General features: G+C 37.8%; 1 protein-coding gene across 3 annotated transcripts in view; it reads left to right on the top strand.

Annotated features, from left to right (window-relative positions):
* The window catches only part of LOC139724051 (solute carrier family 23 member 1-like), a 53,599-nt gene extending 40,079 nt beyond the window's left edge, over nucleotides 1-13,520 (top strand). For all 3 annotated transcript variants that reach the window (XM_071635249.1, XM_071635248.1, XM_071635250.1), the window contains exons 6-14: nucleotides 3,748-3,929; nucleotides 4,432-4,552; nucleotides 5,703-5,859; nucleotides 6,751-7,004; nucleotides 7,597-7,726; nucleotides 8,108-8,251; nucleotides 9,263-9,358; nucleotides 10,284-10,544; nucleotides 11,118-13,520. In XM_071635249.1, the coding sequence (XP_071491350.1) occupies nucleotides 3,748-3,929; nucleotides 4,432-4,552; nucleotides 5,703-5,859; nucleotides 6,751-7,004; nucleotides 7,597-7,726; nucleotides 8,108-8,251; nucleotides 9,263-9,358; nucleotides 10,284-10,544; nucleotides 11,118-11,158 (1,386 nt within the window). In that variant the 3' untranslated portion in view covers nucleotides 11,159-13,520. The remainder of the gene's footprint in view (nucleotides 1-3,747; nucleotides 3,930-4,431; nucleotides 4,553-5,702; nucleotides 5,860-6,750; nucleotides 7,005-7,596; nucleotides 7,727-8,107; nucleotides 8,252-9,262; nucleotides 9,359-10,283; nucleotides 10,545-11,117) is intronic.
* The last annotated feature ends 348 nt before the right edge of the window (nucleotides 13,521-13,868 follow it).

Here is a 13,868-nt window from a genome sequence, read left to right on the forward strand (position 1 = left end):
ATTGAGTAGGATGCTTCGGATATTGTTCACTCTTCATCAATAACCTGAGTCAGGGTGTGGCGAAACCTAGCAGCCCGAAAAAAAGAAGAAGCATTAAGAGAGTTCCATGTTTTTTTTTAGGCAAATTTAAATGCTTAAACAAAACACAAAAAGGAAGAAAAACAGCAAAACAAGCAACAACAACAACAACAACAATTTAAGAATGCAGGTTTTACTTATTCTACTGTAAAACAAAAACACACAAGAACAACATGTATAATTTTTATGTAGAATGGAGGAGTATTGTACCTCTATATACCTATACGGTTCACTACACCATAGCAGCATTGATAATCGCTGACCCATAGGTCCTACGCTACATATGAGGTATAGATACATCGATGACAACACGTTGTGCATCTCTGTGTCGTCTAAAAGTTCCTCTAAAATTGATGTCAACAGAATTCACACACAGTGTTGATTATTAACCCATTCCTCCTTTCAGTCAGTGGCCATACTTTATCTTCTCGACTCTTACGAACCTGCATTCGAGGACTTCGGTAGAATTTCGGAGAATTTCAATATTGATTATTCCACTTCATTTTTCTTACCATGCCACTAGTTAAGATTTCGATAGCTTCGATCATACATCAGGTGACAATGAATTCCGGAAATATCAAAATCCGGAAAATCATAAATTTTGTGGTTTCGCAGCACCAGATATGATGACTGCGTAAAAATACAAGAGCGTATGTCTGTATCGTATGCGACACGGTAGTATTGCGCTGTCAGCACTTACTGTTTGTTTGAACGACTGAAGGTGTGGGCGTATCAAGTCCGCGTGAGTTTCCGCTGTTTCTAGATAAACAGAGTATAATAATGAATTTTATCATAACGAATTTATTCGATACATATAGACATAACGTTTTAAGTTCCTTAACTTGTCTTCCTAATAACGTAAACTTATGATGCGCTTCAAGTTCATCGTTTATGATTATTAATTTTGATATTTATATATTTACGTGAACCGACGATGCGAGAGTACTATATACTTGTGAACAAGCACAATATTATCCAGGTTATCCTTCGCGTTAACTTATCCGCTTGTATGTGCTGATGATTCTGAAACGAATATCGGATTTACGAACATCAATGCGTGTGTAATGATTTATCCGCCTCCCATCGACGCCCACGAACCTCCATTAACCGAGGGGCGGTCATTTCCTTTGAAAGTTGACCCAATCAAAGCTAAAATGAACGTTAACTGTAGTAAAATCAGGAGACACTGATTTATGTCTGAATTCGATACGTGAATTTGTAAAGATCTTTTCCAGCCATTGTATATAAACTACGCTCACGTATTTTGATACGAGACGTATAGGAAGGGTTCTTCCTGCAAACGGATGTGATTGTGTATTTCACTTTTGATAAGCTTGTATTTTTCAACATTCTAAATGTGTGTATCAAACTAGAAAAATGTTCTACGTAGAAGGTTGTTTTTTTGGTGTGGGTTTTGGGTTTTTTTTTTTTTTTCATTGTTAACATGTATAAATGTCAAGAGGAAAGCAGTGAATAAAGAAATCAAAATTGATCTCCAAAATTTTAAAGGGTGTGTACAGTTCTGGTCGAGGTGAAGATTTAGCTTTTAACGTATTGTGAGATATTCAGAAACCACTCTATGAGATGTCAAAGAGCATGCAATTTCTAAGGGGTATCAAAAGTTTATTCGATGAAAATCGGTTTTGAAATGGCTGAGATATCCAAAAACAAGGTGAAACAAAGAGATACTAATAAAGTTGGGGCATGTCGCCTTGTATTATTAGCACTTTTTTTTTTGGATATCTCAGCCATTTGAAAACCAATTTTCATCAAATAAACGTTGAATCCATCTTAAAATTACATGCTCTTTCATATTTCATAAGAGGCTTTTCATTATCTCACTTAGGAATGTTCAAAACATGAATCCCTACCTCAACCAGTACTGTACAGTCCCTTTAATGGTCATGAATAGTGCATCACATCCAGTGATATGGTCTGATAAAGGTGACATAATGATTCAAACATCTGTGTTCATGATTTTATGAAGTCAAAATATGATATGAACGTACAGTGAACAATGATATAGATGGCCTATTTCAGGTAATGTTTCTACCGGAGAAAACAAGAAATTTGACGTCAGCGTAGCCGGGATTTGAAATAAAGAACAAGCGAGAAATTATATGGGTTGGACTGTACTGAGAACGGATGAAAATGTCTGCAAAGGTGTATCATCATTCTCGTATAGCGTGGAATAACATCATAGAGAAAGTAATTATACTGTCGTCCATGCAGCAATGATGAATGATAAATCCGTCTCAACGGCTGTAAATAGCTAATGAAAGTGAAACAAAGTTTGACCCACGTCATAAACTTGGCGGCGTAACACACCTTCCAGAAATATCGTGTGGTTCGATTTTGTTTTCAAGATGGTACTCATCTCATTACAAATTTACAAGTTATTGCACTTATGAACGCATCCAGTGCTTAACATAGTACGTTTTTGTTTCAGTTATGTTTTTGTTTGTTTGATTGTTCGGTTTTTTTGTGGAGGTATTGTTTTTTGTTAATCGTTAGCATATTATGTTCATCAGAATGCGTGTGTTATACGTAATCTAGGGGGGGGGGGGGGGATGACTAGGTAATAGAGTCGGATTATTGTAGTTTAAGGATTTTTCTCGAATATCTACAACTACAATCTACTGTCATAAATTCATATTCCGTGGCTGCCGATAAGAGTAAGAATCCAAAATGCAATGAATTCCAAAAGCACCGCGTTCCTCATAAGTGTCATGATAGCGTGCCACATTATAACTTCACTGAATTCCATTGTACTATATTATGATGGAGGGAAATGTGGTAACGTGGGGGCACTGTGGAAAGGGCTCCTGATTTTCAATCGGAGGACCCGAGTTCGAGTCCAGTCCACAGTGCTTGCGTCCTTGGACAAGATGTTTTCACCCATACACCATTCCTATATCGCCCCAAGTATGAATGTTCGTGAGTACCTGACAATGATAGGGTAATAACAATGACAGGCTCCTCCATTAGAACCGAGTAGAACAGTGTCAACGCTAAAGAGGCTACCCTGGACTAAGAAGACCATGATCTATTATTATTTTCATATTGAGATTATTGGAAAAAGAGAGAAGAATATATGAGCGATTTTTGTTTGTTTTGTTTTTGTGTTGTGAAACGTCGTGAACTCTAAGAACGCTTGACACCAGGCAACATTGTAGTGACACGACATTTGTTCCTGCGACAGTTGCTCCGGTCTTATTTTTCAAGGACTTGGGTTAGGGTTAGGGTTAGAGTTAGGGTTAGGGTTAGGGTTAGGGTTGTGATGGAGTTTTACGTTTTGTTTGATGTGAGGATTAAGATTAGGGTTAGCCTATAGTAAGGGTTATATTGTGGGTTGAATTTATGTTTGCATAAGGGTGCAGATATTTCATGGGAGCAATTATTGTCGCACGAACAATATGTTATGAAACCAGCCAAAAGCCAACAAGTCAACATCGCATCGTGTTCTTAGTACCATTGTTGACAGGTTTTATTTACTTCTTCTGACCGCCAAATTGTCAACATCAATTGATAACGAGAGTGTCAGTGTTGAGCTTTGATATATTAGGCCCCTAAATTATCATATAATTATATGATCATATCTGTGTTGTTTTTTTTAACTGTATATATACATGTATATCACGGCTACTTTCGGTGATTGTTTTATTCCAGATCCAAGGTGCCGTCATTGTCGCGTCCATCGTCCAAGTCGTCATCGGTTTCACAGGAATCATGGGACTGCTGCTCCGGTATATCGGTCCTCTGGCGATTGCACCAACTATCGGTCTGATCGGACTGTCACTCTTCAAATCGGCGGCGGCACAAGCGCAAGTACACTGGGGCATCGCCTGGATGTGAGTCAAATACATCCGTACGTTTGGCGGGAGAATCAGTGTGTGTGTGTGTGTGTGTGTGTGTGTGTGTGTGTGTGTGTGTGTGTGTGCAAGTGTGTGTTTGAGACCGAGCGTTTGTGAGTGCGGTAATGTGAGGTGACGAGAAGAGTGTAACGAAACCAACATAATTCTTCTCCGAAAGGCTGACGTAGGCCTATAGTGTAATCCCATCAGTGATTTCGTTCCTAAACTCACATTCGTAGATATTTCATAGGTAAAATATCCTCAAATTACGAAACGGAAACAATTCAGTATTTTGCGATGTTTAGTGATAGTAACATCACAGTGTAACAATAACTTATTTCTGTATATCGCATCATCACGTTTTGCAAGGTTTCTCTACCCATGAAATATGACAATAGAAGTGAAAAGTATACAAGGGAGGACAAACGTATGTTTTTTAGATAAGAAATTTTGAAAATTTACATTTGAGCTAATTCACTTTTCTTCTTTTCTCTCTCAGGACGATGATACTTATAATCATGTTCTCTCAGTACCTCGAGAGGTTCAGCGTGCCGTGCCTTGGCTACAGCAAGGCCAAGAAATGTCACGTGACAAAGTTTCCCGTCTTCAAGTTATTCCCAGTGAGTCCGCTTTCTTCAACCTCTCCAATGGAAAGAGAAACTGACACTCGTTCTACGTTTCATTGTCGATTCATGTCAGCATCGACTAAACATTGAAGAGCAGTATCATTATTGTCTTTAGCTGTCTTTTCCCGCAGAGATTTCTATCTGTTCACTTTTGTTGGGCAGATTAAATAAGGTTATGAGAAACGAACTGAAAATTATGAAATCATACAATCTTTGAACAACTCAAGAAATACAGCATTACGTCCCATGCATAACAAGAATATAGTTATAACATGCATGTATTGTATCCTTTGTTATATGGACATGCTGGATAGATGTTATTTAAACCGGTATTCAACCGTTCGACTTCAATACTGATGGCTCAGATTTTCTTCCTTTTTAGATTGAATTGAAATGAATCGAACTGAATGTTTTATTGTCCATAAATAGGTATGTGGAAATGTGCCTCCCACCAGCGTTACGTACAAAAGATATACACAAATAACAATTGTTCAAAGAACAACATACGCGTGACACATTACAAAAAACATCGAACAAAAAAAAAAACCTACTATAATTGTTGCAGAAAATGAAAATAAAAACCATAATATTCATAATTCATCTTACATGTATCTTATTTAATTGGGTATGATAGTTTGAATAAATTCCATAATCACAAAAATATCATCATTAAAAATTCAGCGTTCAGACAAATCCTCCTCTTCTAATCAACATTTTCTTCATCTTCTCCATTTTTAAACTCCTCCTTCATCTTCTATACATCTAAATTTACACATTATAACATTTTAAACAATACATAATACATTAGAATTACAACGTTACAACACAGTACAACAAACAAACCTCAATTATTCATTCATGATCATATTAAGATTCCCTAATGACATGGCGAGTAAACATGTGGATGAAATTTGATGAGATCTGACAAGTTTATTGTCGTTGTTTTGTTTGTTCTTTCTCTCTTTTGTAGTAATTGTTGAAACGCTTTGAGTCTATATAGAATAATTTTTTTTTTATATATAGATATTGGTTATTGGTTATTGAGATTACTAAATTCCCCCCGCAGATGCATTTTATGTCGCCGCTTTCGCAGTGTGAAAGTATTTCTTCAGTTAAACGATAGTTTATCTTCTTCTATCCTAAGATCATCATAGCGATTTTGATAGCCTGGTTCTTCTCCTTCATCTTGACGGTGACTGACGTGTTTCCCACCGACCCGAACGCCTACGGTTACAAAGCTCGCACTGATATCAACAGTGATGTGCTCAGAGAGGCGCCGTGGTTCTACTTCCCTTATCCTGGTAATTTAATGACTCTCTGGATCTTCTCTTCATACAAGTGATTATGCCGTTAGTCGCTGGCTGAAAAATCGGAACGATGATTCGCACTACCAAACACGCATGTTTTGTGTCATGAGTTTGTAGTGAAACCAAGTTTATTCTTTGTATTCAAGGTGTTGATTCAGTGCTTTAAACACACATTTACACATTTACCATGAAAGATCAACAAATTTTGGGAATGAAGAGAGGAAAACAATTGGAAAGTGTTTTTCCAAGTGTTGACTATAAGCGACCTCCGATTAACTGACTCCGAATACAAAATCAACGTTTGATGTCTCACAATAAGATATTATAATTATTTCTTTTTTCCTCTCCGGTGGGTATAATCATGTATCGACAACATCCATGGTTTCTGGTAGAAAATAGTGGCCTTTTTCATGAATGGGTGTGAGGTCTGTGCGAAGTGTTCACTGCCAATTCTGTTCTTCCTGTTGAATCTGACAAGGGATAAGACATCATTATCCGTTCCCTGAACAGTAGAATTGGCCCACTAGAGTCAAAACGCGCTTGGCAATGTACTTCAGTCTTGGCGTTTCTGTTTTTACGATGTCACTTTTAACAGAGTGAGTATAGATTACACAGTGCAATGTACTGACAGAGGTGAATGTCGTAGAGCAATTCTGGGTGTAAGCCGAGAAGAAATATTTCCAATATACATGCGTCACCAACATTGCAGTTACAGTATAGATGGTTACAATTTACTCCATTAAAACTTTTGTTGGTAGCTAATGTGTATGGGTAGTCTACGACCGCACACAATACTCCCTGAGCAATATTGATACCATGCCAGTTGCGTATCGATTTTTTCCTGAAATTACTTCCCACTCTCACACCAAATTCGAATTTCCACAGGCCAGTGGGGAACACCTCGAGTGACAGCCGCCGGAACTTTGGGCATGCTAGCTGGTGTCCTGGCGTCCATGTTGGAGTCAGTAGGAGACTACTATGCATGCGCGAGGCTGTCCGGAGCCCCGCCCCCTCCTCCCCATGCCATCAATCGTGGGATCGGTATGGAAGGTCTCGGCTGCATCTTGGCCGGAGCTTGGGGGACAGGGAACGGGACGACATCGTACAGCGAGAACATCGGAGCTATTGGAATCACCAAGGTCCGTTTATGGTGCCATTGGCGTCATTTAGAACTGTTGCATTCTTTTTTACTCCCTGACTCTCCACAGCAAAGCCAATGCACAAGCGTTACCCTCATTCCAAAACCCCTCATCGCAGTGTGGTGAGCAGATACGGCTTTGGACTATGAAAAAAAAAGGTCCTGGGTTCAAACGTTGACCAGGGTTTACATCCTTGCCCATCCTCCTACTTAACGATATAGGTTTACTTGTTTTTTACCCACTGTATCCCTCTTGACTCGGGTGTATGAACGGATGCTCGGCCTGAAGTTTCGGAACAAATATTAGTTCCAGGGTCCTCTATAAGAACAGTAGATATACTGTTCAAAGAGGCTTTCGTGGGTAATAGAAATATTAGTCGATATCATCTACATAATTATCATTATTATTATTATCATTAGTCATTATCATCCCCGTTATCATCAGCGTGTGTTTTTCCTTTTGCTATACAGCTTCTGTTCCGTGGTTCTAACAACACAATAATTTAATAATTATGATAATGTAACGGTGTTATCTATCTCATCGCCAAGAGCTGCTCGTAATGTTTTTACCTTAAATCATTGCAACATGACAGGTAGGAAGTCGCATCGTCATCCAAGGCGTCGGCTGCATACTGATGATCGTTGGAGTGTTCGGAAAATTTGGCGCCTTTTTTTCCACCATTCCCGATCCAATCATCGGTGGCGTACTGTCGACAACATTTGGTAAGGATAAATCCCATACACCATTTATTATGCAACTAAAGGGCATTATGTTCCATTATAATGCTGGATGATCCAGCATTATAATGGAACATAATGCCCTTTAGTGCCTGGATCGTTTCACATACACATACGCATAGTTGTACAGGCTTGTACACAAAATGTAAGTGTTTTAAGTTGTGCGAGTTCAGATGGAAAAGCAGTCATGTTAGTCAGTATATTAGCTTGAGCAGGGAATTGCAACTACTACGTGTACATGCAATTACGATCAAATGTGAGATCTCGGGCAATCAAACAATGATTCCATCAATCTATTGATAATGAGGGGAAATTACTTACTTATAGACACACATTAATTATCATTATGCTTCTAACATTGTGCAGGAATGGTTGCGGCGGTTGGAATCTCTAATCTTCAGTTCGTGGATTTAAATTCGCCTCGAAACCTCTTCATCATTGGCTTCTCGTTCTACGTCGGAATCGCCATTCCGGACTACGTTGTCGCCAACCAGGTCAACATTAAGACTGGTAACAAGCACCTTCATTTACTTGTCTGTGAAAATTCACATAGCAGAGCCTAGCGTGCAAATGAATAAACACATATATAATTGAATGAATGAATGAATGGATGAATGAATGAATGAATGAATGAATGAATAAATAAATAACGGAATGAATGATTGAATCATTGAATGAATGATTAAACATATATATATATATGTATATACAGATGTATATATATATATATATATATATATATGTATATATATATATATATATATATATATATGTATATATATATATATATATATATATATATATATATATTTAATTCCGAAACGACGACATTGCCGGAGGTCTTCCTGCCATATAGCCGATTGTGGCATATTTTGGACTCTTTCCCTTTTCTCTTCACAGTATATGAACTGAGCGTGATACCTTTAATGCTGAAAAGACAGTCAAATTGGAAATTGAAACTGAAACCATCTTGTTCTCTATCGATGCATCTTGTCTCTCCAATCAGAGTGGAGAGAAGTGTCATGCTCCTAGTTATGTTTTTTCACTTGTTATCTATATTTGTCTGTTTTTTACTACTCTTTCCGCACCTTTCTAATAATTATGCCAACCCTAAACAACACGTTATGTAAGTGCAGTTTATTAATTCTAATGGTCTGTTGTATCTTTCATTTTGATTGTAATATGATTATGATTGAAAATACGACAATGATAACAGTAAGGACGCAAACTTATTTTATATATCAACAATAATGATGACGATAATGATTATAACAACGATAATAAATAGGCCCTAATCATCATAACCAAAATTACTTCACCATTATCATCTATAATAATATCAATAATAATAATAATAATTATTATTATTATTACCATCATCATCATCAACATCGTTATTATCATCATTGTGTCAGTTCCCATTCCCTGTTATGGGTAGGTTCTTCAATTTCTTGACGGAGTTATTGTTGGGGGTTTTTTTTCAACAACTTTTTTCCCCCTTTCTTTACTGGCTTCTTTCAGGAAATGAAACCTTTGACCAAGTCATTGTTGTCCTTCTCGAGACCAGCATGTTTGTCGGTGGAGCTGTAGGGTTCATATTGGACAACACAGTACCAGGTAAGCACTGTCGAAGGCTGCAAAGCTTCAAGATCTTTGTCCCATCCATGTAATAAAGCTGCATGCTTATCACGTGACATCATAATGAGAATAACGACTCGCAAAAGTGCATTCGATATTGCAAGACATCTCGCGTGCCATGTGAGATTTGTTTTAGGACGTGAATAGATTAATGATCTTAAGGGGAATTCCAGACAATTTATATACACTGTAATTTCACATCATGTATGGTGACATAAATCGAAAGTGCCATATTGTTTAGATTTGTGGAGTTTATTGTGGTCCAACCAGGGAGGTGAGACGAAAGCATCTTCCTGGTCCAACCAATAATCTGAAAACCCCAAACATGATACTCTGAACAAGGATGATGACGTAGGAGACTCACATATTCCAGAAATGTAGCAATGTGATTCAATTACAATACCACTTGCTTAACAACTTCACCTGTGTGGAATAATGTATGCACGCTTTCTTCTTTTGTTATGCTTCCCTGCGCACCCACAATCATGATTCCTATTTTATGTGAAGCTGCTACGTCACCATTCTTGTTATTAATTTTGAAAACATTCTTATTCCTTATCCCAATCACTACACATTCTGAAATTCTGTATCCAGTGTAGGCCTATACCCAATTCCTAAATGTTCAAATGAAAAAGTGTGAAAATCATCCGGAAGTCTCCTTTAATGAATTTTCATGATTGCAAGACAGTAAACTAACCGTATTGTTAATGTATATTACCAGAAGTTGAAAACAAGACATGCTTTACAACCAACATCCATTGCTTTGAATTTTTACTTACATTAAAGTGCATTGGTTGTAACAGAGTACAGAAGTCAGATTTGTTGAGCAAAGACATATACACGTATACTCAGACAGAACACGCAGCACAGAAATGAGGAAGAGAATTGTTCATTTTCCCGCCAGGCACTCCGGAGGAACGCGGTCTGACCAAGTGGAGAGATATGTACGGAATGTCCGACGACGACGAGGAGGACTTCGTCGACGCGTCCGAGGAGGTCATGCAGCTGACGCTGAGGTCGTACGAGATGCCCTTTGGCATGAAGTACCTGAGGAAATGGGAGTGGACACGCTACATACCATTCAGCCCAACCTTTGCGGGTTTTCACGTTCCGAGGAGGGTGAAGCAAGCCCTGCCCAAAGGGTTTCGAAAGAGGAAAGCACATGGTAAGTAAAAACGGCGGGGAACTGAATGAGTATTTCGTTCACATTGTTTGCATTTTGTTTTATCTTCTTTTTGATGAGGGAGAGCTGTTCAAGTCATTAGCCATGGCGATCAACCATAATTAGTTCAGACATGGTTTTAGTTTTGAAAATATCCATGGTGTTGTATTGACGTAGCAATGCAGCAGTTTATACTTAAAGTGAGGACCAGTGCTGTGTTTATGTTAATCTCACGTTTGTTGAATGGCACACATCCTAAGTTTCCTGCCTTCAGTACCATGAACTTTGGCTACAGGTCCTAAGAAAAACAAAACAGGCACAGAAACACCTGCTGCACGTAGCATAATATCCGTATGTCCTTCTGGTGCTGATGAATATGTTGTGTCTAACAACTTTTTTTTTTTTGTTAATTTGATATGTGTTGAATTGCTTTTTGGCTTGCTTGTGAGGTCCCAAATTTCCAGAAATCAAGAGCAAAATACCAGTATTGTTATAGAGAATAAACCTTTATTCACTGACAATTGCTAATAGAAACTTTTCCCAAACTAATTTTCATTCTGTACACATTCTTTATAGATGATATACCAATGGGCCAAAGTGGCGAGTATGTGGCGTAACGTGCATGTGGCCGTTATCAACTCAGTTGAATCCGTTCCAGAGTCCACCCGTGGGATTTTGTCGCTCGTATGCTGATTACCTCGTCATCAAGGCAACTGTCTGCCACTTTCCTGTTTGTGGTGTTGTTATTGTTTACATTACATTATTTATCGCCAATTTGATGTAAACATTCACAGCCTTATCCTGTCCCTTGTGTTGATGTTTTGTGAGTGTTTTTATTTTCTTTCTTTTATTGGGAAAAGGGGGTGATGTGGGACTTTAAGTTCACTTGTCTTCCACATTTGTAGTGAATGTCTTCAAAGCCCTACCAAAATTACACTGACGTGGGATCAATGAACACTCAGCCGATAGCGTCCTTTTTTATGAATAAGTAACATAATAATTATGACAGAGAACACGACAACAATTTGCAATCTCATACGATACGAGGCGACCTAGCTGTTACTGCATGTGTACTGCCTTGTGCTGTTATTCTCAATGCAGTTTTTTGGCATCATGTAGGCTGAAGATACGACTTGGAGGTGATTGCTACCTCAGTAAAACCATGGAGCTACCAAAAAGTAGCTCCATGGTAAAACTTTGTCTGAACCCCATATCTCATTCTTGATACATGGCGACATCATTATTTTTTTTTTTACTTACTACGTACAACAGTGCATTTGTGTCTGCGAGGTGGCCCAGTCTTCTGTTTCAAACTCACTGCGGGTCCATGACTCACTATCAATTTAGTTTACAAAATTTTCCCGACCAAATATGACGTCGAATCGAAAGGATACATTTAGCTTGAGTGGAGGTTAAGAGATGTTCTTTGTGTCTCGAAAACTAGCGAGTTCCTCTACGTGCTATCAAATTTAATTTAAGTAAAATGACCCATGTTCTCTTAATCTCACATTCATGGTATGAAGGTGCTCCTATATGTATTTGTTCTGTCTATTATCAAAACCTAAGCTTGAGTCTTTCTATATTTCATGGTGGTGGTTTCTGTTTTTCATTACATTTGTTTCTCTGGGTCAATTTAAGAGTCTTCTTCAGCAATGCGAGCAGAGAAAATTGTAATTCCACTTTGCCAATTATACTTTCATATATTCATACTTTTTAAGAATGGTAAATAAATAGTATGAATAACCTTAAGTTATGTGAAACCCTTTATAATGATGATTGCACAGTATGATTAGTTACTACATTATCTTTATCATAGTTTTATTCATATCAGAGTGTATTTATGTTTAATTTTGTTAGAATTCATATTCGTATCGACATTGACATCGACATAGCGCCATCCCATTCAAATTATTCCTCTGCAAGTGTTACAGGCATTCGAGATGTGCTAAAATTTCACTGCTCCCTTTAAGTAAAGACCAGGGCATGATTACAGTACTATCTCAGAATGTTAGTCAGCAGGGCCGTGCCACATGATCTCCGGGGCGCAGCCGACGCATTCACGGCAGCTGTTGAGGCTCATATTCCCGCATTTCATACCGGCTTCATTTTGTTAATTACAGTGGGTTTCTTGCCAGTCACGAATTCATCATGTATTGTTGTTGTTTTGTTCATTCAAAATGACAGTCTTTGTGCATTTTTTATTGTTTTGTTTCACAGAAATTGTTTTGCATCCAAATACGTTACAATTATGAAATTATGAATTGAGGATCGACCGGCATCGTATACATTTTGCACGAGTGGAGACTTGTACGCAGAATAATGTAATCAAGTTTTATTAGTACCCGTCACTTCTCACTCAAATTTATTTCATCCTATCATGTTATCATTGCATTCATCATCATCATCACTGTCATCTACTCTCGTTGTATTTGTGCCATTTTTAATGGAGAGGATTTATCTATTTGTTTGTTTGTTTTTTTACCCGATATAACTTTTGTACACGTAGCATTAGTGGTCAATTTACAGTGTAATGTTGTCGTTGCCTTGGTGTGGTATGCGTGAAATTATTTACACATGCTTTCTTAGCCTAATAGTTGTTAATAGTTGTGCAACTTGTGTGTTTTTGTAATGTATTATTTCGGCTTTCAGTTGCTCAGCAAAGATAAAATATTATCGGCATGTAAAGTTCAGTATAATGTGCTAAGAAAATGAGTAGAATTTTGTTTGTGTGTAGGTATATTATATGTTGTGGTACTTGTGTCAGTGTACATTATTTTTCTTTGCATGTGATATCGAACATTTGCAATGAGTTGCGGTAAATACAACACTGTAATTTGTTACTTTCCTAAATATGTATTTTCTATTCCAAAATGTAATGAAGTCAAATTGTATAGGGTTTGACATTTGTATAAATACCAATAATGAATATAATGTAACATATGGGCGTACTTTAAAATAAACTATACTGTCCATCATTCAGTACCAGTAAATTCTTTGACAGTGAGTCATTCATTACGAGAATACCAGCTTGTGTGATAAAATAAAATGAAAGAAATCTTGTGTCAGTGGATACACACACACACACACACACACACGCACGCGCGCGCTCAAGTGTACTGTCGATGCAGAAAATACTTGAGAAGTGTCCTTCAGATAATCTGCCATCATACACATATAAATGCCTCCCCCCCCCCCCCCCCCCACACACACACACTGACCCCCAGGCTATCGTCAAACTTTGCCATTAATTGACAATTTACAATCTGGCCAAAAAGTACATTTCCACAACAGAGCTTATATGCATATTGATGCATGTAAGCAAGGTTT

Source organism: Diadema antillarum, unplaced genomic scaffold (assembly GCF_040938485.1).
Source record: "Diadema antillarum isolate AM-2024a unplaced genomic scaffold, OU_Dant_1.0 scf00000205, whole genome shotgun sequence".
In the NCBI taxonomy this organism is placed as follows: Eukaryota; Metazoa; Echinodermata; class Echinoidea; order Diadematoida; family Diadematidae; genus Diadema; species Diadema antillarum.